The following is a 23,491-nucleotide window of genomic DNA, read 5'->3' as shown; positions in this document are numbered from 1 at the left end:
AGGAAAATCCCTGGCACATACTTGGTGTTTAATAAATAGGTCTGGAATAAAGAGCAAAGCAAGGCAATGAAGTTGGATATTGGAAGATAGGGAAGATAAGTGATATATGAGCAAGCAAATGGCAAATGATCTCTCTCTCCTTCATTATTTAGCTATGGTTCTTACTGGTGAGGATGAGCTCCTTCTCTGTCTAATGAATTGGAAATGGAGATATTAAGGAGAGCGAGCTGAGATGAAGAGTACATGGTAGTATTGCTTCTTTGAACACTCCTGTTGCCTGTTTTGCCTTTTGCTTCATGGGCCAGGTTTTTATGTGAGAGTATACTTATAGGAAATGGTTAATTGTGAGAACTGAAATATAGAAGCTTTGCTTGATTAAAAAGACTCTCATTGGTTAGAAATATTTTCCTAAGGTGGAAGACGTAAAGGCCATTTCTATATTCAATTGAATCATTTTTCATGATATAAACTGGATCTTTGTAAAGTACTTGCCAAAAAGTGAAACTCTGTTCATTTAAAACTCTATCCAATTGTGTGCAAGTAAAATTGCCTGTCATGGTTTGAAAGGATTATTTATAGTTTCTAAACATTCATCTCTCTCAACTTGGCTCATGTGTTGCCTGTACAAAATGGAAATTTAATTTTATTAGAATGTGTTCTATTGTTCATGTGTACACTTTGTTTTAACATGATTACATTCAATTGTTTCACTTGCTATGTTGAAAAATGACAAAGTATATCAAACAGTTTTTGACTTTTTACTAAAATATTAGACTGTGACTAATACTATTGATGTTTAGCTTAAAAGAAAATCACTAGGAACAGTAATGTTTTGTATTGACCAAAGGAAAAATAGTTTATGGTAATATAGAAAAGAAGAGTAATGGAAAATGATTACGAAATATATTCTCCAAGGATAAAGCCATTCAAGGTGGAAAACAGAAGGGTAGAATTTAAGTAACATTTCTTTGTATTTTAATCTTAGAAATATTTTCTTTGATTTATATAAAATTTTATTAAATTTGGCATTAAACATATTTAAGTGGAACATTGAAAAAATATGATTTTCTGGTAACAAAAGTTCTGGATTCCTTAATTCTTAAAGTATGCTTCTGTATTTATGAGATGATGCTGATTAGAGGTGAGGGACAGACTGAGATCTGACAAAATAGTTTCAGAGATGCCATACACCCAAGAAATTATGATCCAGAGATGCAATCAGATGGAAAGGTACCTGTCAAACTGTAGAAATTGGCTCTGTTGTGCTGTTTGGCCAAATGCTTGTTTATAGGAGGAAGTGCCATCTGCTTTAGGCATTACTCACACTGAGGCATGCGTGAACAGTAATTAAGAACCTCTGATTAGGAAGGACACTAGTATTCAAAAGTTTGAGGGGAAATGCACACATTAGGTATTCAAAACTGAGTTCATTTTTAAAGACCAATTTGTGTTTTTCAGGCAAGAGCAATCTGTTGGATTTTAAACATCTATGTCGCCCTTTCTCTTTGTCTTCCTCCACAACTGAGAGAAATGATCCTAACAATGTTGCTGTTTGTTTGTTTTTTTACCATGATCTTTCCATTAGAATATGTGTCTCCTATAGCTACTTGGCAGGAGCAACTGACTCTGGCCGGTTATGTTCTCTCAGCCTCTACACAAACAAAGGGCTTGTAGAAGTTACTGGCTTTACCAGCACTGAAGTCAGGGATTGAAACTGCAAGTTTTGATCTTATCTCTCCATTGTATTCTGAGGACCGCACCATAAACTAAGGCACTGTCATCTTTCCCTCAGTTTCTGCTGTAGCATCAAGTAAAGTAATCTTTTCTGTCAGGAAAGAAAGCTTTATTTCCAGGTAAAAGGCACAGCCATGGCAAAGTTTCAGGTTTGTCATAAAACTTGTCAAATGACAGCATGCTTTATTAAGATGTCATGATAACTCATCTTAACTTTCAGAAAATTTGGTCAATTATTCTTCAGTTTTAATGACAGTGGAGACATATCATGATCAAAAGAAAGTAAAAAAAAAACGTTATTACATAGGCTCCAGAACTCAATAGGGTCTTTGTATATATACTTAGCAGATTTATTTTTGCAATAAAATGGCAGTTTTATAATGTTTGATTATTGGCTTTTCTCCCAAACCATAAAAGCAATTGATTGTCATGATTGAGTAGTTTTGTTCTTGAAAAGAGCATATATCATATGGGGAAATAATTTATAATTTTAGCTGTTTGATGGAATGAATTAATTCAAGGAAATCTATCATATGTTTATCTTGGGTCACATTTCTTCCAAAGATCTAGTCTGCAAACTCAGTAAGGGTAGGGGCTATGACCTTTGCTCATCTATGGCTCAATACATGGGACATACTCTGTGCTCACTATATACTTGTCTGGGTGGTGGAGTGAATAATACATAACAGCCTTCTGACTAGTATTATTTAGTAGGTGCCATATGTAAAGAAGACAACTATGAAATGTACTTGTTGAACGCCCAGCATTATGTAACATGCTATGCAAATATAAAATTTAGAGCCCTCACAACCATATTAGACAGAGGAGGGGAAAAACAAGATGCAGAAATAGGATATAATTTATCTACCATGACTGAACTAAAGAAAAATTCATTCCTTTTGATGTCAAGTACAGATAGATGAAAAGTTTCTCAAGATGCTTTGTGTACAAGTACTTTGATTTGTGAAGTAGATTATATTTATGAGTAATAGATGTTAGTAAATAATATATTTTATTAAACATGGGGAAATTACTGTGTAAAACAATTCCTACTGAAGAATTACTTGCAAAACTGATTACAATGATTTATTTTTTTATGTAACTTGAGATTTCATCCTTCAGAAAAGCATAAAATGTAGATTAGTGGCACAAAGATACAAGCATTACTTAGCTGAAACTGAAGATTCCCTTATGTTGCCATACAGTGCCTTCCATCGTGGAATTCTTATAGAGTGCTATCCGAATCACATTTGCTTTACAATGAAATTCGAGCCCTGGCTGGGTGGCTGGTTGGTTGGAACATTGTCCAGTACACCAAAAAGGTTGCAGCTTCGGTTGCCGATCAGGGCACATACTTGGGTGCGGTTTCAATCCTGTTGGGGTGTGTATGGGAGGCAACCTATCGATGTACATCAGTGTTTTAATTTTTCTCTCCCCCTTCCTCTCTATCTAAAAATCAATAAAAACATATATTTGGATGAAGATTAAAAGCAAACAAATGAAATGCAAATTTTAAAACATGAGGCAAAATAGACAAAAATAAACCTAATTTCATTAGCCTTCTGTAAGGTGGTTTTTCACTTTGTTTTTCCCATGAGCATCTTGACCTTAGGTCAGATTGGGTCCACCATCTATGTATAAAAATCTATACATCTAAAATCTATACTTTATATACCTATATGCCTATATATGTCTCTATATCTCTATGTATGTCTCTATATATCTATATCTATTTATAGCTATATAGCTCTAGCTGTCTATTTATCTACATCTATATTTAAAAATTCTTAGAGGGATTCTTAAACACACAACTCTATTAAGATTTTTTTGAGAATGATTGATCCAATAATGAGAGCTATGAAAAATTCATTATTGATGAAAGCATAAGAGTAATTAGAGGAATTTTGTGTAAATTTAGAGCTCTCTTCTCTCTGGTGTAGTGATTGCTCTTCTCCTACGTAGATAAGGGTGTTTGGCGCATAGCAGATGCTTAGTACACTGGGGAAACCACCAATTATCCACCTTCCAAATAGCCAGGGTCCTTTTGTGTATCTTACTCCGACTTACTCCCAGGACATAACCTGTGATGCCTACATCTTACTTTAGGCCCCTTATTACTTAAATGAGTGCATATTTATAAATTTGCAAAAAGAGTACTTGGTACATTATAAACATTTAATAAGTGCTATTAACTAAAACAGTAAATGAAAGTACTACTTAAAAAAAAAGTTCTTGGGATACAGTAGGGGTTGGGGACAGATGGAAAAATTCATTGATATTTCAGTTGAAGGGCATTAGGAAGGATGATATTATTAGTAAGTATGAATCAAGATTGTAGAATATAAACTCAATAAAGAGGTGACTGTCAAGAACTGTAAGAGACTGGGGTTTTACCCTGCCCTCAAGCTGCCAAGTTAGTCCCAGTTTCATGGATGCCAATGAATGGTCTTAGAACTCAGACTTGCTGTTGAGAACAATTATCTTTTTATCTTGAATAATTCTTTTGACTGCATCCCAAACCAAGTTCTCTAGTTGCTGATAGAAAAGCCATTTAAAGAGTTAGTTTCAGCCATACTAAGCCTGGAGCCCAGCATGAGCTAGCTAGCGCTCCTGGCAACATTCGGTAGCATTTTTTTTATTTTTATGGCCCTTTCTCACAGTCCGGTGGAAGTTTGGGATAGAGATCCAGAACCCTACTTTTTTGGTGGAGAATTTTAAAAATTCCTCTTTCAGTATCAAAATTTGGGGCAGAATAAATTTGCATTGTGTCAATTTCAAATTGATAGAGAGGTGTATAATGTATTTAAATTCATGTTCTTTCTCTTTTTATATTTTACCCACATCTCTCTTTTTGGATTAGAAAGGGTTCACGAAGTGTGACGTCACTGCACCATCTTGACTAGTTTACACTTTGAGGTGAGTTTAGAGCTGTGATTTTAGGCCAGTGTCATCTTATCTCACTTTATAATGCAAACAGTAGGTCTGCTTCCTAATTTTGGGTGATGGTCTTTGCACATTGTAATTATTGCATCAGCTGATCAGTTCTAGCTGTAGGAAAGTGTGCTGAAATGTAATCATTTGGACGCCAACATCCAGCTGTAGTGAATTAATAAGCCATGCATGTGCTTTTAAAAAAATTATCTAAAGAAAAAAATATATTCTTACTACATTTCCTCCCACAATTGGAAAGTTCAGCTGTTTTTTTCTCTATTTTTATGACTCCAAAATGGAATATCAACGACATATGTTAAATTAAATATTAGACTATAGCATTAGAGCAATTCTTCTTGGGAAGTTATCTAGAAAACAGATGGTTGTTAGTCCCACCCTTGTGGCAGGAGAAGGACTAGGTAATCTTCTGAAGTATCTCCCTGTCTTAATATGTTAAGTGTGAGATGCAGGCAGAATGTTGATTCTCTCTCTCTGGCACTCAGAGAAGATGCTTCTTTCTTTAGTTATTACTTTCCAAGGAATCTTTACCAATTAAAGTCAGCACCTAGTATAGTTCACAGCTCATTAATGAATGCTAAGTTTGATTTAAGAAAATTATGCCAATTTAAATGTATCAATTACATTTAAAGTACTTGTGGTGCCTTGCTGGCGTGGCTTAGCAGTGGAGCATTGACCCAGGAACCAGGAGGTCACTGGTTCAATTCTTGGTCAGGGCACATGCCTGAGTTGAGTTGCAAGCTTCATCCCCAGTGGGGGTGCATGCAGGAGGCAGCCAATTGATGATGTACATCTCTCTTCGAAGTTTCTATCTCTCTATCCCTCTCCTTTCCTCTCTCTCTAAAAATCAATCCTACATAATAAAAGGGTAATATGCAAATTAACCATCACTCCGCTACACCCACAATTGGGCCAGCAGGAGGCGCGGGGGCGGGACTTGGGGTGGCCGATGGGGCCGGCGGGAGGAGCAGGGGGTGAGGACTCGTGAGTCCCCACCCACCGCTCCTCCTGCCAACCCAATCGGCCGCCACTGATGGGGGACCGATGGGGCCGATGGGAGGCGCTGTGGCGGGACTTGGGGTGGCCGATCGCGCCGGCAGGAGGAGCGGGGAGCGGGGACTTGCGAGTGATCCCTGGCAAGCCGCGCCGGCTTGGGCTGGGGGGTCTCAGGCCGCCAGGGCCCTGCACCCAAGCCGCAGGATTCCCTGGCCGTGAGGACAGCTTGGGCTGGGGTCTCAGACCACCAGGGCCCTGCACCCAAGCCGCAGGATTCCCTGGCTGAGGCGGCTGCCTGGGCTGGGGTCTCAGACCTGCAGGGCCTGGCACCCAAGCCGCATGATCCCCTGGCTGAGGCGGCTGCCTGGGCTGGGGTCTCAACGCCTGCAGGGCCGCCTGAGGTGGCAGGGCGGTGCACCCCCACCAAGCTATCTTCAGGCCAGGGAAGGCAGCCTGGGCTGGAGCCGCGCACCCCCACCGGGCTATCCACAGCCAGGCTGAGATGGCAGCCTGGGCAGGGGTCTCAGCTTGGCTGGGCTGAGGCAGCAGCCTGGGCTTGGGTCTCAGCCTGGCCAGGGCCCCATCCCCTGCCAGCGGTGGCAGCCTGGGGTCTCAACCATTGAGTCACACCAGCCAGGCAGATATAGAGGAATCTTAAATGTTTCTTTTTTTATAATATATATTTTATTGATTTTTTACAGAGAGGAAGGGAAAGGGATAGAGAGCTAGAAACATCTATAAGAGAGAAACATTGATCAGCTGCCTCCTGCACACTCCCCACTGGGTATGTGCCCCCAACCAAGGTACATGCCCTTGACCAGAATTGAACCTGGGACCCTTGATTCTGCAGGCCAATGCTCCATCCATCCACTGAGCCAAAACAGTTAGGACTGTCCAATATGCTAAAGAAAAAACCCTATCTAATAAAGAGGGAATATGCAAGGGAGGACATTTGGGGGTGACTGGTTTATCAGGGGCTGGCAGGGGAGTGGTTAGGGGGTGATCAGGCTGGCAGGCAGAGCGGTTAGGGGCAATCAGGAAGGCAGGCAGGCGAGTAGTTGGGAGCCAGCAGTCCTAGATTGTGAAAGGGATGTCTGACTGCCTGTTTAGGCCCGGGCCTAAACAGGCAGTCGGACATCCCCCAAGGGGTCCCAGATTGGAGAAGGTGCAGGTTGGGCTGAGACACACCCCCCCCCATGCACAAATTTCGTGCACCGGGCCTCTAGTAAAAACATATTTTAAGAAAAGTACCAGTGGCATTAGTACATCTGTTTACTCTGGAATTTACTCTATTATTTTTTCTAATTTTCAAAATTTCATGTTTGTTGAATTTTATTGTTTTAAATATTTAACATAGCTTTAAATAGTATGTTGGCAACTTATCCTTGGTTGTATGACTATAGTGACATGTTTAACTACACATGGCATGCTCACATTCTATTTTTAAAGTAGACATCAATCATTTACCAGATTCTTTATTGCCTCAAGAAACATTCTTAGCAATGATGTTGTCAAGGAAACACACTGAAACTGTAACATAAAGGGATGTCTTTTTAAGGAAAATCTTTCAAAATTATATTTCTATGCCCCCCCCCTTAGATAGTGTTGAATTATAATTTATAAGCAGTTCAATTTTAGTAAATATTTTACAAGCAATCCATATAATGCTATAGCTCTGGAAATATCTGTCAAATACAGACAATTTTGAATTTCAAGTTTAAATAATTAGATGTCACTAATACAGTGTAAAAACCTACTCAGGAGATTTAAAAAATGATATGATGTCTGATTCTCATGTTAAATATATTAGATTTCAGTGAAATCTTCAAGATGAAAATAATAGTTTTTAGAATTAATAGATAAAAATGTTTTTCTATTTTCATGTTGACAGAGTATTTGAGGGAGAGAAAAGAGGCAATAATTTTAAAAGTGTAAATTTCAAAGGTCTTAGGAATGTAACAGGAAGTACCATTGAGCAACAAGTATATATTATTTATGTATTCAGGCAATCACATAGAAAATAATAGTTGGAGACTGTGTTGGTCACAGACTTCCATCTTTAGCACTTGCTTGATATCAATTTCAAATTTATATTTTAAAATTGAAGGAAATAACCTTAAGTGAAAAGTTTGGAAGGCCCTGGCTGGCATGGGTCAGTGGGTAGAGCATTGGCTCACATGTGCACCAGAGGGTTATGGGTTCAATTCCCAGTCCAGGGCACATACCTGGGTTTGATCCGTGGCCCTAGATCAGGGTGTGTATGGGGACACAGAAAATCCATGTGTCTTTCTCACACGGACACGTCTCTCTCTATGTCTCTCTCTCTTTTCTCTCTCCCTCTCCCCCATCTCTTTCCCCTCACTTCCACTCACTCTAAAAAAAAAAAAAATCAATGGAAAAAATATCCTCGGTGAGGATTAAAAAAGAAGTTTGGAGGAAGATATTCTAGAGTATACATCACATATGTCTTGCTAAAGAGTATGTATTGATTTGCATTACATCATAGAATAATTTTGAATTTGAGGGGACTGAAGAGATCCTTTAACATATGAGGAAATGTGCCAAGAAAGGCTAAGAACTTGCCTAAAGTTACTTAGGAACAAAGCCAGACATAGAACTTGGTTTCCTGATTCTGGTTCAGTGCTATTTCCATATTGTTGGCTTAAAGAACTTGGGTTACCACTTATCTATTATGGTTATTTCCCAACCATTAGCACCACTGATTTCAACTGAAATGTCAACTCCCATAGCATGTTACCCAGAGAGGATTCTGGAGATAGGCAGAGGGTTCCGATCACATAATCAGTTTAGTACTAATAAGGAAATACATATGACAAAGTTAATAAAGACTAGGAAAAAATAAACCCTGAAAGAACTAGAGGGAACAGTGTCTGTAGTTAAGACAGGGCTGTGAAAAATGCCTGCACCTAATAGCCAGAGGGGAAAACTCATAAACCAGTGGGCATTGATTAGACTAGGAGAATTGTCTTTCCTAAAGAGTGGGAAGGGTGTAATTTAACCCTAGAACTGTAGAAGAAATGTAGCTTTGATCCCATCAACAAAGTTTAAAGACTAAACCCAATGGATCAACACGTTTCCAGGTAACCTGGTTATTTCATCATATAGGAAAATACTTGGCATTACAGGACAAACTTTTTAAAAATTGAAAAAGGATGAAATAAAATTTCAAAGAAGTATTTTTGAACATGTGAAGTTGCTATCATCACAGCTTTAAAAAAAAAAAGAATCAATTGCCTGCACACCTAAATCTTAAATATACCAATTAGAAGATATAATAGAAAAAGTCCATTTACAATATCTAAAACTAAGACTGACAAGAAACATATAAACCATCAGGATATAACTTTAATACAGTCTCAAAAGTAGACTTAATAAATGGAACAATACTATATGCTAATGAATACAGTATCATAAAAATATCAGTTCTCACATTCATGATACAGATATAAGGCAAACCGTATTTGAATACCAAACGCATATTTTTTATTTAGTTTTCTTTTCCTGGAACTAGACAAGTTGATTCTAAAGTACACATGGAAAAAGTAACAAGCAAGAATAGCCAAAAGCCTCCTGGGAAAAAAGACAAACAGTAGAGGAGTCTTAATCTCTGAGAAATTAAAACATACTACACAGCCTTTATATTCAAGATAGCATTATAGCATTTAAAACAACAGAGAGATCAAGAAAGCAAGATACAGTGAAGTAAGAAAAATCTAGAATTAGAACTAAATGCATATAAAATTTAGTCTATGTTAAAAATGGTAAACCAATGGTGGGAAGTTGACAAATCGCTAAGGAAATGATGGACATTTAAATGAATGAACTTAGGGCAACTGAAGAACTATTTGGAGAATGAAGTATAAAATTGGATCAATACCTCAGACCATCACTTGTTTGAAAAGGAAAATATTTTCTAAAATGATAGCCCTGAAAGAATACAGATGTATTACTTTGTAACCAAGGAGCACAGAAATCTAATTATGAAGAAAAATCCAGAAGCAATAAATGAAAGTTATAAAGTCCACTTTGTGAAATCAAAACACTTCTGTTTAAAATCATAATCAAAGTCAATAGGCAAACAACAAATTGTAAGGAAATATCACACACACACACACACACACACACACACACACACACACGTATATATACTTTCAAAAATTGAAATCAAAGCTTTCCCTGCTGGTAGTGCTCTCGCAAACATGGTGAACATGCCTAAAATCTGCCAAACTTTCTGTAAGGAGTGTGGCAAGCATCAACCCCACAAAGTAACACAGTACAAGAAGGTCAAGGATTCTCTGTATGCGCAGGGAAAGCGGCGTTATGACAGGAAGCAGAGTGGCTATGGTGGGCAGACTAAGCCAATTTTCTGCAAAAAGGTTAAAACTACAAAGAAGATTGTGCTGAAACTTGAATGTGTTGAGCCCAACTGCAGATCTAAGAGAATGCTGGCTATTAAGAGATGCAAGCATTTTGAACTGGGAGGAGATAAAAAGAGAAAGGGTCAAGTGATCCACTTCTAAGCTTCATACTTTGTTTTATTGTGACAATAAAACCTTGATGATATGTTCACTTAAAAAACACACCCCAGAAACAAACAAACAAAAAAACAACAAAAATTGAAACCAAAACTGAGAGAAATTGCCAAAGATAGGGACAGTTTACAAAAGAGGAAATGGAAATGACTCTTAGGAAGATGAAAATACATTCAATCTCACTAAGAATAAATTAAAGCAAAAGATGCATTATTTCTCACCTATATGATTGGTAAAACTCTAAAGCTTGACAATGTACTTTGTTGATGAGACTGGAAAACAAAAGATGTCAGATGATCACTTCTGGGAATGTAAAATAGCACGACTTCTGAAGAGGATAATTTGGCCATTTCAAACAACATTAAAGGTACACTTATTAGTTGATCTTCCTGGACTGTAATCTGAAAACATATATTTATAATTATGAGATAACATATGCATGCATTTATTTACAAAAACATTACTTATTACATCAATGGATAAGAGAATCAACTATGACAATTGGCCTAAAAGCCAGGAGGCTAAAATCATGGAAAATCACTCACCTGTCCTATTGAATGAAGCGCAGAACAAATGGAGAACTAGACAGGCTTGCAGTCCCTGATTTTAAGTCCAAAATCCCAGGTCTGTCTGCCCTGATATAAAAGGAATACCAATTATACTAATGGATTCTTCCATACAGTTCCAAGTGATTCAATTACAGTTATCTTCTTAAAAATGCAGACAAATTGGTACCTGACCTTTTCCTTCCTTCCTGATCCTTCTCTTTTCATTCCTACAATTCACTATGTAGAAGGCTGACTCTTTCTGCCTCTTCTAAGTGTGTCTGGACGATCCCTCATATTACATTGTATTTCCTAAAATGGTATTAAGTCTCCCCTGTTCTAGGTGGAATGGCCTCAGCTTCTGGGAAGGAGTGAGGTGGAGATGTAGAATGTTCCATATTAATTTAATATTTCCAAAGTATTACTTGCATCACACTCACTTTGAGAAGCACTGCAGCAAGTAGTACACCTTTCCCGGAGAGGAGCAGAGGACTGCCTGTATCCAGTGGAAGAATGGCAAGGCCAAAGGGACAAGTGGGGCCTATTGTTTGCTTTTTCTATTTCCCAGAAGGAGTAATCAGTCCGTGATTGCTACGGTAATGATCTATTTCTTGTAACTACTACAAAAGTTACCATGGTAACTTTTACCGCAGAATAACTGAGCTGTTATCTGAAAAACTTTGTTTCCTATAAATGTGGAGAAGACCAGGATTTGCAATTTCATCTAAATATTCTTTAATATTTGTGACTTTGAAGTGAAGAGAATATCAGAAATTGTGTTTTATTCAATAATATTAGCAGATATACTTTCATGATCATAATCCTCATTGTATGAGAAAAAACATAGCTCAGTAAACTGAAGTCGGTACATTGTACTGTTAGCAGAATAGAGAGCCCAGAAATAAACCTCTATGATAAATTAATATTTGACCAAAGAACAAGTGCATACAATGGGGTAAAGACAGCCCCTTCAATAAATGGTGTTGGGAAAATTGGACAGATACATGTACAAAAAAGAAACTAACCCAGCAATTTATACTATACACAGGATTAAACTCAAAGTGGATTATTGACTTACATGGAAATCGTGAAATCATAAATATCCCAGATGAAAATATAAGCAGTAAAATCGTAGACATTTCTTGCAGCAAAATTTTTGCAGATATTTCTCCTAGGGCTAGGCACAGGAGGCAGCCTATTGATGATTCTCATCATTGACTTTTCTATCTCTTTCTCCCACTCTTCCTCTCTGAAATAAATAAAAATATATTTTAAAAGAGTTCAAAAGTGCTTCAAACTTTCTTAATTATATATATATATATATACATATATATATATATATTTAAATTAACAAATAAGATAAACTTTTAGTTCTTTTTTTAAAAAGCCTATCAAATATAAAGCAAATTTAATAGTCCAAATGGATTTTGACAGTCAAAATTATGAAAAGGGATAAGCTATGGCTGGAGACAAAATAAAAATAAGATATAAGGAGGAAGCCAAAGATTATGCTTTCTCTTGTGCATTCATATTATAAAATGTTGCACAGACAAACCTGGCTAAGATGGTATTCTTACCTGGCTCATCTCTGGGAATGCCAGCATCTTGACTGGCATTGTCAAATAGACTCAATAGTGAATATCTACAACTGATAGAAAGGTATATTTACACTCTGGACTTTTTCAAGGCAGCACAAAAAATTGAGCGAGTGCTGCTTATCAATGGTCAATTTTGGTTAATAATCTTATTCACTGAAAAGACTATACTTTTTTTCTCTGGCAATTTTTAAGGTTTTCTTACCACTTTAAGTTTTCATCAGATTGACTAATATGTGCCTATATGTATGTATGTGTGTGTGTGTGTGTGCGTGTGTGTGTGTATTTGTAATTACCCTGCTTAGTGTTCATAGTGCCTCTGGAATCTGTGACTAACATGTTTTTATCAGTTTTAGACACACCTCAGCCATTACCTCTTTAAATCTTCAAAACATTGGTTTTACTTCATTTTCTCTTTCTCCTTCTGGGCCTCCAAATACATGTATGTAATACCTTTCCATCATATGCCATTTGTTACTTACACATTTCTTTCTTTCTGCTTCTTTCATCTTTTTCTTTTTTTCCAGACTGTGGCTAGTAGGATATTTTGTTCTGACCTTTCTTCTAGGTCACTAGTTCTCTCTCTAGCCATATTTAGTCTTGTTGAAACCCATATACTGATCTACAATTTCCATTTGGTTTATTTTTGTTATGGCTTTAGTTATTTGCTCTACCTTAACCACTTCCTTATATTAGGCATATTTATCTTAATGCTCGTATCTCAGGGACCTTGAGTCACTAGTTATATATTATTTTTCTTGGATCTGAGAAACACTGTGTTGCCTAAAGTTAACTGAGACACACAATATCTCCTATGCTGGCTATAACATATAAAAAATTATGGATCTAGTTTAAAGATTATGATAATGTCATCTTCTGTGAGAGAATTTACATTTGTTTCTGGAAGGTAGTAATTCCAAGTCATTTTATTACAATCAGGGGTTAAAACAATTAAAAACTGGGCTTCAACACAGCTGGTATGGCTCAATGGTTGAGCATCAACCCATGAACCAGGGGGTCACGGTTCAATTCCCAGTCAATCCTAGCAGGGGGTGTGCAGGAGGCAGCGGATCGAGATGATTTTCTTATTATTGATGTTCCTATCTCTTTCCCTTTCCCTTCTGAAATCCATAAAAAAATAAACAAACAAAGAAAAAACTGGGCTTCAGTCAGTATGAAAATTGTCTTTTTTCCAATTCCCAATTATTCCCAGAATGTTTACTTTGCAGTTCCAGCCCAACGGATGGTTTAACAGATCACTCTTCCTCTCTTTGCCCTTAGTTGATTCCTGATTTCCAGTTTTTGTCCTCTTAGCCTTATGAATGTACTGCACAGTCTGCTCACAATCTCAGGCTTTTCTATTAAAATGGACAAGAACCCTTAGGACACAAGCAGCCCTCAAGCTCTAAGTCATTAATCTGGATCTTGTCCCCGTAAGTCTTTACTGCCTTAGGAGTTCTTTGATGCCATTATACAAATTTTGTTTTATTTTTTCCAAAGTTTCTGTTTCTTTTAGCAAGAAAACTGGTCCAAATTATCTAGTCTTCCATTATTAGACATGAACCTTCCAAATTTTATCTTTGAAATTTCTCTTATTTTTTTTGTACTTGGGAAGTTTTTGTTTTTCTAACATCAAGGTATGTGGAGAGCAAAGCTACTGTGCATATATATATTTTTCCTTTTTACTAGTGATAAAGAGCTACAACATAGCAAAAACAAATTAACAGTATTTTTTTATATGCTCCTTTCAAGGTTTGCAGGTAGAAATTCAGTAAAATTTCTCTGTAATAAAGGAAGTAGTGTATGCTAAATCTTTTCAATAAGTCATTCAATTCAGTACCAGGACTGGTTCAACTGATATCACATATGTTTCTTCTGGCAGTTCAAGTGATATCATTTTTATTTCCTGATTAAATATTTGTAGTGTGGAACATGATTAGAAATTATAATTTTTTTTCTGTTGTTAACAGTGTTAAACATTGTACAATGTTAACTTTTCAGGAAATTACAAATGAAAGCTAAAGTGATTGGCTATTGTAAATAATTTATTATTGTGTGTGAACATTATACATGTGTAAATATAATGTACTTTAGATACACAAGATTGAATTAGAATCCTTGATATGGTTGAATTACTTAGAGTCCTTGATCCATGGCATACTTTTAGTATCATGATCCTTTTTTACTGGTTTTATAATTAAGGTAGTTATTTATAGTAAGTTAATCCATAAAACAACCATCTGATCTAAAAATTAAAACATTAACTACATCTTCTGTCTCTTTGTTACTCCCCTAACCTGTCTTTCTCTTCTCTTGATAAATTTGCACTTTCTCAAACTTGTGTTTACTGTATAGTCCTAAACTATATATTACTTAATTTTAGTTTTTTAAAAATTTTATTCCATAGCACTGACAACTTGAAAGTATTCTGTCCAAAGTCCTATGGGGTTTATTTCACTGAATATTATTCTACTAATATTTTCATTTTTGCATGAGCTACAGTTCACTTCTTTTCACTATTGTGTGCAAATTTACCACAATTCATATACTCACCTGTTGTGAGCATTTTCCATGTTTTGTGTTTACTGTAGTGAACAATTCTGCTATGAAAAATCTTGACATCCTACTCAGTACATATTTATAAGATATTTATTGGTTAAATTCATAAAGTAGAATTTCTGAATTTGTAGTATGTATATGTTCACATTAAAAAATATGACTCTGGCCCTAGCTGGTTTGCTCAGTGGTTAGAGCATCAGCCTGTAGACTGAAGGGTCCCAAGTTTGATTCTGGTCAAGGGCATGTACCTAGGTTGCAGGTTCCATCGCCAGCTCGGTTGGGGCACCTGCTCTAGGCAACCAATTGATGTGTCTCTCTCACATTGATGTTTCTCTCTATCTCTTCCCCTCCTTTCCACTTTCTAAAAATCAATGGGAAAAAATATCCTCAGGTGAGGATTAACAACAACAACAAAAATGACTCTGGGACCTGGAGAGTATTATGCTAAGCGAAATAAGCAGTCAGAGAAAGACAAGTATCACATGATCTCACCCATATTGGAATCTAATGAACAAAACAAACTGATGAACAAAATAAATCCAGAGACATAGAAGCATTGAACAGACTTTGAATCTCAGAGGGAAGGTGGGAGGTGGGTGGGAAGAAATTAACCATAGAACTTGTATGCATATATGCATAACCCATGGACACAGATATTAGTGTGGGGAAGGCCTGGGGACCGGGGAGGAAGGATGGCTGCAGGCTAGAAAGGGTCAATGGGGAACAAAGGGGATATCTGTAATACTTTCAACATTAAAAATTAAAAAAAATATGACTCTGTGTTTGGCAGCCTTGTTTCCATGGGCCAGGTAGGTGTGGCTTCCATTGGGTCACTGAGCACACACTTACTGGGTCACTGGGCTGGTTCCTGGGCAGGCAGGACTGACTCTGGACCATGGCAAAGCAGGGCTGGACCTGGGTCACAGATGCTCAGGGATGGCAGTCAGGTCCAAGGCAGGTAGCCTGTGACTGGTGGTACTGCCAGGTGTGACTTCTCCTAGGTGCCTTGGCAGAAGGGGCAAGACTGTGGACAAGTGGGGCCACAGATGTTCCACAGGGAGATGGGACTGTTTCTCGTCTGCAGCAGGGCCTCGGTCAATGCATCTGCCACCAGAGTTGGGCCTGCCTTCCCAAAGCAACCCTCTTCAGTCTTGGGCTGCATCAGGGTTTCAAAACCTCTTATGTGTGTCCCAAAGATCCCATAAAGGCACTTGGTCCATGGGCTGGGGACCTTTTATTCTGCCTTGTTGCTGACATCACTTCATAAAAAATCTTATTGATTCCCATACTCTTATACTTGTTTGGTTAGATTTCTTTATTTTTGCTTAATGAATGGATATCCTATCTAATAATAGACAAATATGCAAATTGACCATACCTCGGACACACCCACAAGCCACGCCCACAAGCCACGCCCACCATCCAATCAGAGAAAGTATGCAAATTAACCCAAACCAAGATGGCTACAGCCACAGAGAGCAAGGTTTCCTAGGTAACAGAGGAAGCCAAGCTTTCCGCCTGCCCTGGCCAGGCCTAAGCCTCCACTCAAGCTACAAAGTTTCAATTGCAGAAGGTAAACAAATTCAAACAAATGGCGGCAGAATGGAGCTTGAGAGAGCAGGCCAGGGTTGCCGCCGGCAACAGGGGAAGCAAAGCTTTCTGCACACCCTGGCTGGGACCACCTGCTTAAGGCAACAAAGTTTCAATTATAACCCCAACACAAATGGCTGCGGGCCTCGGAGGGAGCCCCAGGCTTGGCTCCACTCCAGGCTACAAAGTTTCAATTCTAGAAGGAAAATAAATTCCAGATACCAGGGCCTCTGCTTGGGTTGCCAGGGGGCGTGGCCGGCCTGCAAACCACCACAGGCCCCTCGCTCAGGCCTCCCCACACCCCAAGGGAACCCCACCCTGATCAGGGACACCCTTCAGGGCAAATCAGCTGGCCCCCACCCCTGTACCAGGCCTCTATCCTATCTAATAAAAGAGTAATATGCAGATTGACCATCACTCCAACACACAATATAGCTGCCCCCATGTGGTCAAAGATCCTGCCCCCATGTGGACACAAGATGGCCACCACAAGATGGCCAGCAGGAGAGGGCAGTTGGGAGGCACCCGGCCTGCAAGGGAGGGCAGTTGAGAGGGACCAAGCCTGCAAGGGAGGGCATTTGGAGGTGATCAGCCCTGCAGGAGAGGGCAGTTAGGGGTAACCAGGCCGGCAGAGGAGGGAAGTTGGGGGCAAACAGGCTGGCAGCAGAGTGGTTAGGGGGTGATCAGGCTGGCAGGCAGAAGCGGTTAGGGCAATCAGGAAGGCAGGCCGGCCTGCAAACCACCACAGGCCCCTCGCTCAGGCCGCCCCACACCCCAAGGGAACCCCCACCTGATCCGGATGTCCTTCAGGGCAAACCAGCTAGCCCCCACCCCTGTACCAGGCCTCTATCCTATCTAATAAAAGAGTAATATGCAGATTGACCATCACTCCAACACACAATATAGCTGCCCCCTGAGATCGGGCCTAAACGGGCAGTCGGACATCCCATTTTGGAGAGGGTACAGGCTGGGCTGAGGGACAACCCCCCTCCGTGCACGAATTTCGTGCACCGGGCCTCTAGTGAAATGATAACTTACTGTGGCTTAGCTTTACAATCTGATGAGATCAGACAACTCTTCAATTTAGTGACCTTATGTATTTGCTCTTCAGAGGGATCCCTATTCATGTCCTTTGTCTGATTTTCCCACTGGGTTATTTGTTCTTTTCTTATTGTTTTGTTGGAGTTCTAATATGTATCCTTGACACTAATCATTGAATTTTATGTTTGCAAATGCTCCCCTTCCCCAGTGTATAGCTAGTATTTTCACTTTCTTAAGGTGTCATTTTATGACAAAAAATTCTTATTTTAAAATAATCCTTGTAAGGTATGGAATTTATTTTCATGAAGGAATGATTTGCCTAGATCACTGGTGAAAATCACATCACTTGGATATTAGAGGGTTATGAAGGACCAGTGTATCTTTCTCTGCAACATTCACTTTTAGTCTGATCTCTCCAGAAATGGGTCCAACTAACCCATAAATCTCCAGTGTTTGTTTCTTGCTAAGCTAGTTGAATAGAAGGGTAAAACTTTAGGCATCTCAGGTCTATTGCTTATTCCTATCCCAGAAAATGAGAACTTTTACTCTTCATTAAGGCTCATATCCAAACAGGCAGAGCTTCAGCATACATGCTTAGTAAGCATTGGTGGGTGGAATAATTGTGCTGCTTTTATTGTATTTCTCAGCCAGGTCTATGGTTTGCAAAGGCAGCTAAGTCCATGTGGGCTACAAATAACTAGTATAAATTTTATGCCTGGCATACAAATGCAGTACTTGATTAGCTGCCCCAAATTCCATTCCTATTTATGTGAGCTGCATTCAGCACCAAGGGAAGGGACTGTGGGGGAGCTAACTGCTTAGAATCATGTGGCTTGTGCACTGAGAGTTTTCTACTCCCATCCCACTTCATGGACTCATATGGGTTCTGAAAATGCTAATTATATCAACTCTGACAATGGTTTTTTTATTTTAGAGACCTAGAATCTGGTTTTACCCTTAGAAGTTGGAAAATTGACTAAAGAACAAAAAGATACTCTTAGTATATAATGAATAGTGCAAAAAGTCTAAAAAGGACATTAACATACACTGTCTTGGCAATGGCTTTATTTGCGATTCAAGAATATCTTGGTTTTAAAAATATGCTTTGGTTTTATTATTAGAACATAAATTTTGGGAAAAATGGAGAGAGAAATAAAGTAGAACTGGCAAATTAAATTGGAGGGAGAGAGACATGATCTCAAGAAAATGGTTGATATTGTAGGGGTCTTACAAATTAAAGAAAATAAGCCCCAACCTAATTGCTCTAGCAAGTGGAATTATAAAAGAGAGGTTTTTGTGTGTGTGGTGTCTCTAGGATTAGAGAGGGTGATTGGGGCCTAAAGAGATAGAGCTATAATGTAGTAGCAGGGCCACAGAGAGTGTAAGGAAATTGTACTGAGGGATCCCAGATCTAACAAACTCATGATAAGGTGTCTTCTTGAAGTTGTAAATAGGGAGTCTTCAGTGAGAACTAGCCATATGGGATCAGAATACTTAGATAGATTTGAGTGGGGATGATTAAAAAGTCAGTCTAAAAAGAGTACTGGCTTTCTGGTGACACAATTATTGTACATGGGGATAAAGATATTACCTCTCTCCCAAGGGAATGCAACTTATGAAATAAAGGCTTAAAGGGAAGTGCATTGGAGATAATATACATTGAAAGAGAAAGGCGATAATAGATCTAATCCAGCCTAGGTTGTATTATGGGACACTTTTATTAGGGGACAGTGATTGGGATGATTTAACTCGGGAGGCAAAGGTGGACAAAGTTTATTTGAACAATGGGTGTTTTGGGCAGTTCCAGAACCCATTGACTATGTTTCTTATAATAGGACAAGACAAAGCCTGTAGAAAATTGTGCCAGAAAAGCAAACACTTGGGCTTAAAAATGAAGAGAACAAAGCAGATACTCAAGTCTTGTGACTAGCCATACACATGTGGTAGAGAATGGATGGAGTCAATTTAAGAAGCAAGTTAAACTATTTGGAGCCTTCTTGGAGTAGCAGACAGCCTATAGAAAAAAAAAACAGAAAAATATGTAGCAGAAAGAGGTATTGCCCAAAGTCTAGAACACTCCAACGCTGAGGCAAGGCAGGGCCTGTGAGGGTGATGTTCCAGCGGAAACAGAGTCGGGGTGATATGGAAAGCTTCCCATACACACGTCTCCCAGGCCTAGGGCATTCCAGGGCAAATGGCAATAGTCCCTGTGGAAGGGACTATTCATCCTTAAATGCAGCACTAGGGGTGGGGGTGGGAACACTAACTAAAATTAAGAAGTTTTTAATGTGCTGAAAGGGATTGAAAGAACTTCAACAAGGCCTGGCGACTTAGTCTGAGACCACTGCACTTTTCAAAATGTTGCCAGGAGTTTCTCCCACTTTCTGATTGAGAATAGAGAATGCAAAAGTGGACTCCCCTCCCTTTCAAACTTGTTAAAAATAATCTCCTTATGGCAGACTTTACAATTCACTGGTGTGGACCATGGACACATGATGCTGATGAGCTGCCAGTTCCCAGCTGTGTGTCTGCTGCGCTGTAGCCCTGTTCGGCTTCCTTCCCTTCTCGTCTCCCTGCTTATTTCAAGGAGCCCACCGTAGTTGATCCAGTGTGCAGGTCTCTCAGGTGTGCATTCGTGTTGAGCAGGGACTTCTTTGTTGAATTATAGGTGGTTATTTTGTTGAAATATTAGGGGGCGAGGATAGACGCGCCCTTAGCCACCATCTCTCTGATGTCACTCCCCCATCTCTAACGTCACTCCCCCGATGCATTTTGAGTTGAGTTTCTTTATCAGGAATCTACTCTATCTCAATTGGCTAAGGCAGTTCAGTTTCGTGTCTGTTTGCTGTATTTAAACTTCTGCTCTACCTCTTTATTACCAGTGATTTAAGAATTTATCATATACTGCCCTAGACCAAATGTAGAGTTTATGACTCCAGTGTACATGGGACTTGATTAGATCCAAGGAAGCACATATGGTGAAATGTGCCATCTCAACATTTTGTCAATTATGCAGTGTACTTGTGCCAAGGAAAGTGATTTCTCCCTCCTAAAGACACATGAGCCAGAAAGAAGTTCTTTGATTTCTTGTTTTATGTGACATTCTGTCTGCAATTAGCAGGCTTCCAGATGTTCATGAATTTTATATTCAACTTATATAGTCATTTATGTTTCCCACCAGAAAGCAGAGTGGTTTATGTTCCAGAAACTCAATTGAAAAACATTTCTTCCAACTTGAACTTGAAATGACTAAATATTTCCTGATGTAACTTCTAATTATAAATGTTCTATGAGATTAGAGGACTTTTATTTTTATCTGGGTAAATTTGAATTATATCTACATTCATTGAACAAACATTTGAAAATATTGCTTTCAGTTTGGAGCTGCTTGGATCTTTTTTTTTCATTGCTAGGATTCTTCTGCTAAATTTCTCATATCTTATTTGTAACTTTTAATCTCCTTTAAAAAAATCACATTTGTTCTGCGTTATAATTGCATATTCTATTTTTCACTAGGCTGTGAGATTCTTGAGAGGCCTTGCAACACTTAACACAGGACTTGCTTGTACTAGGTGCTTGAGAAATTTACTTCATTAGTACTGATTCATCCTCCCTTGAAATTCAGAGAAAAGATATTTATAGATCAATTATTTAACGGAGTTTTCTGTTTAAAATCCATGCGCTACCATCATCACCAATGACTTAATAATTGAAGAGTTTCTTATATTACCTGTAAAACTGAAATCTGAATTGCCAATCTTGATCTAAACAGGGATCCATTTAGCCTGGAGTCAGGTTGGATTAAGGGAGGGAAGCAGCCAGATTTACGTCCATTGAAGCATAGGACATTTCCTCTAAAATCACTTTTTACTTTAATAATAGCCATCTTAGGATACCAAAATCAGAAATTGTGTATACATAAGTTTGTTAAGGTTCAGATGCATACAATCAAAACTTTGGAAGGTGTCACACTGACATTTCACTTCAATTTCCTTCCTAATATGATTTTATAATATTCTTTGCAGAGTACTAACCTACCAGAGATGAGGTAAGATCTTATAATGCAGGCTGCTTCTTTTGAAGAGGGTGACGCACAGTTTTTCTCATATCAAATAAAATGTACCTTTTTCCACTTTTGTTCAGTACTTCTAGTTCTTCTCACTGGGATAGCACAAAATAAATTTAATTCTTTCTCCACACAGATTTTCAATGTGTCTCCCCCTTGGTCTTTTATCTCTCCCTCCTCCTTTTCCTCTTCTCTCTTTTTCTTCTTCTAAAATGGCTTTCTTGAGATATAGTTTGCATACCATAAAATTCATGCATTGTAAGTATATAGTATAATAATTTTTGGTATTTTCATTAGTTGTATAATCAATATCACAATCCGGTTTTAGAATATTTTCACCACTCCAAAGTTTCCTGTGCTTGTTTGTAGTTAGTCCCTAGGCAATCACTGTTATGCTTTCTCTATATACAAATTTGCCTTTCAAGAAATTTTGTCTCTTTCACATCAATGTGTCTCTCACTGTGTCTCTACCTCTCCCTTCCACTCTCTTAAAAAAATTATCAGTGGGAAAATATCCTTGCGTGAGGATTAACAAAAAAGAAAAGTAATATAAAAAATAAAATGTATTAGATCAATAGATATATAATGACCTAAATGGATATAAAAAAGTATTTGAAGAAATTCAGCATCCAATTACACTTACAAAAAAACAAAACAACAAACACCTCCTAATACACTAGGACCTTCTTCAAACCAACAAAGAGACTCTACAAAAATCCCCACTTTCAATATAATACTTAATGGTAAAAGTGTAACCATTCCTATTCACTTTATAACACAGATCTTAGTGCACTAAAGCAGGAAAAAATAATAATAAAAGGCATACATATTGGAAAGAAAAAATAAAAGCACCTTTATTTGGAGATGACATGATTAACTCCTTAGAAAATACCAAAGAATGTACAAAAAAGGCTATTAAGACTAATAAATGAGTTATCAAGGTTACATCAGACAAAGTTAATATAAAAAAATCAATTCTGTCTTTTTGCCATAATAACTGTGGGATGAAGACCGTTCCCAGCCACCAGACTGCTGACATTCCAGAAAATGTCAGCCTCACTCTCACTGGACAGGACACACAGTACTGTGAAGGGGCCCGGAAGCACCCTGTGGAGGGACTTCAATCACATCAACGTAGAACTCAGTCTCCCTGGAAAGAAAAAGAAGAGGCTCCAGATTGACAAATGGTGGGGAAATAGCAAGGAGCTGGCTGTCATTGGCACTAGCTGCAGTCATGTACAGAACATGATCAAGGGTGTTACACTACAAGGCTTTCATTACAAGATAAGGTCTGTGCATGCTCACTTCCCCATCAATGTCGTAGTCAGGAGAATGGTACTCTTGAAATCAGAGATTTCTTTTGGGGAAAAATACATCCATAGGGTGGTGTTAAGGTCAGGTGTTGCTTGTTCAGTATCTCAAGCCTAGAAAGATGAGTTACTTCTTGAAGAAAATGACATGGAACTTGTATCACATTCAGCTGCTTTGATTCAGCAAGTTCAACAGTAAAAAACAAGAATATCAGAACGTTTTTGGATGGTATTTGTGTCTCTGAAAAAAGAGCAATTCAGCAGTCTGATGAGGAAGATCTAAGTTGTCCAGTTACAGAAACAGTAAGATGCTGATGATTCCTCAGACTTATTTGTGACATTTTAAAGATACAGTAAAAGCAAAGTATTGTAAATTCTAGTTCTGTATACTAGGAATGAACATTTGGAAATTAAACTTAAATATGTTACAATTTTCACTAGCATTAAAAACATGTAAAATAGGAAAAATATTTGTATTCTGAAAACTAAATTATTGATTACAACTATGTAAGTCAAAAGAGACATATAAATGGGAAGATAAACCATGTTTATT

The 23,491-nt window shown here is 38.2% G+C and overlaps 1 protein-coding gene and 1 pseudogene across 1 annotated transcript; both read left to right on the top strand.

Annotated features, from left to right (window-relative positions):
- Positions 1–9,899: 9,899 nt before the first annotated feature.
- On the top strand, positions 9,900–10,220 carry LOC129148708 (60S ribosomal protein L36a-like). The gene has a single exon (XM_054714276.1). The coding sequence runs from the start codon at positions 9,900–9,902 to the stop codon at positions 10,218–10,220; it is 321 nt and encodes a 106-aa protein (XP_054570251.1).
- A 12,412-nt stretch (positions 10,221–22,632) lies between these two features.
- On the top strand, positions 22,633–23,253 carry LOC103288774 (60S ribosomal protein L9-like; annotated as a pseudogene).
- The last annotated feature ends 238 nt before the right edge of the window (positions 23,254–23,491 follow it).

Source organism: Eptesicus fuscus, chromosome 4 (genome assembly GCF_027574615.1).
Source record: "Eptesicus fuscus isolate TK198812 chromosome 4, DD_ASM_mEF_20220401, whole genome shotgun sequence".
NCBI lineage: Eukaryota > Metazoa > Chordata > Mammalia > Chiroptera > Vespertilionidae > Eptesicus > Eptesicus fuscus.
This window is presented reverse-complemented; position numbering and strand designations above follow the sequence as displayed.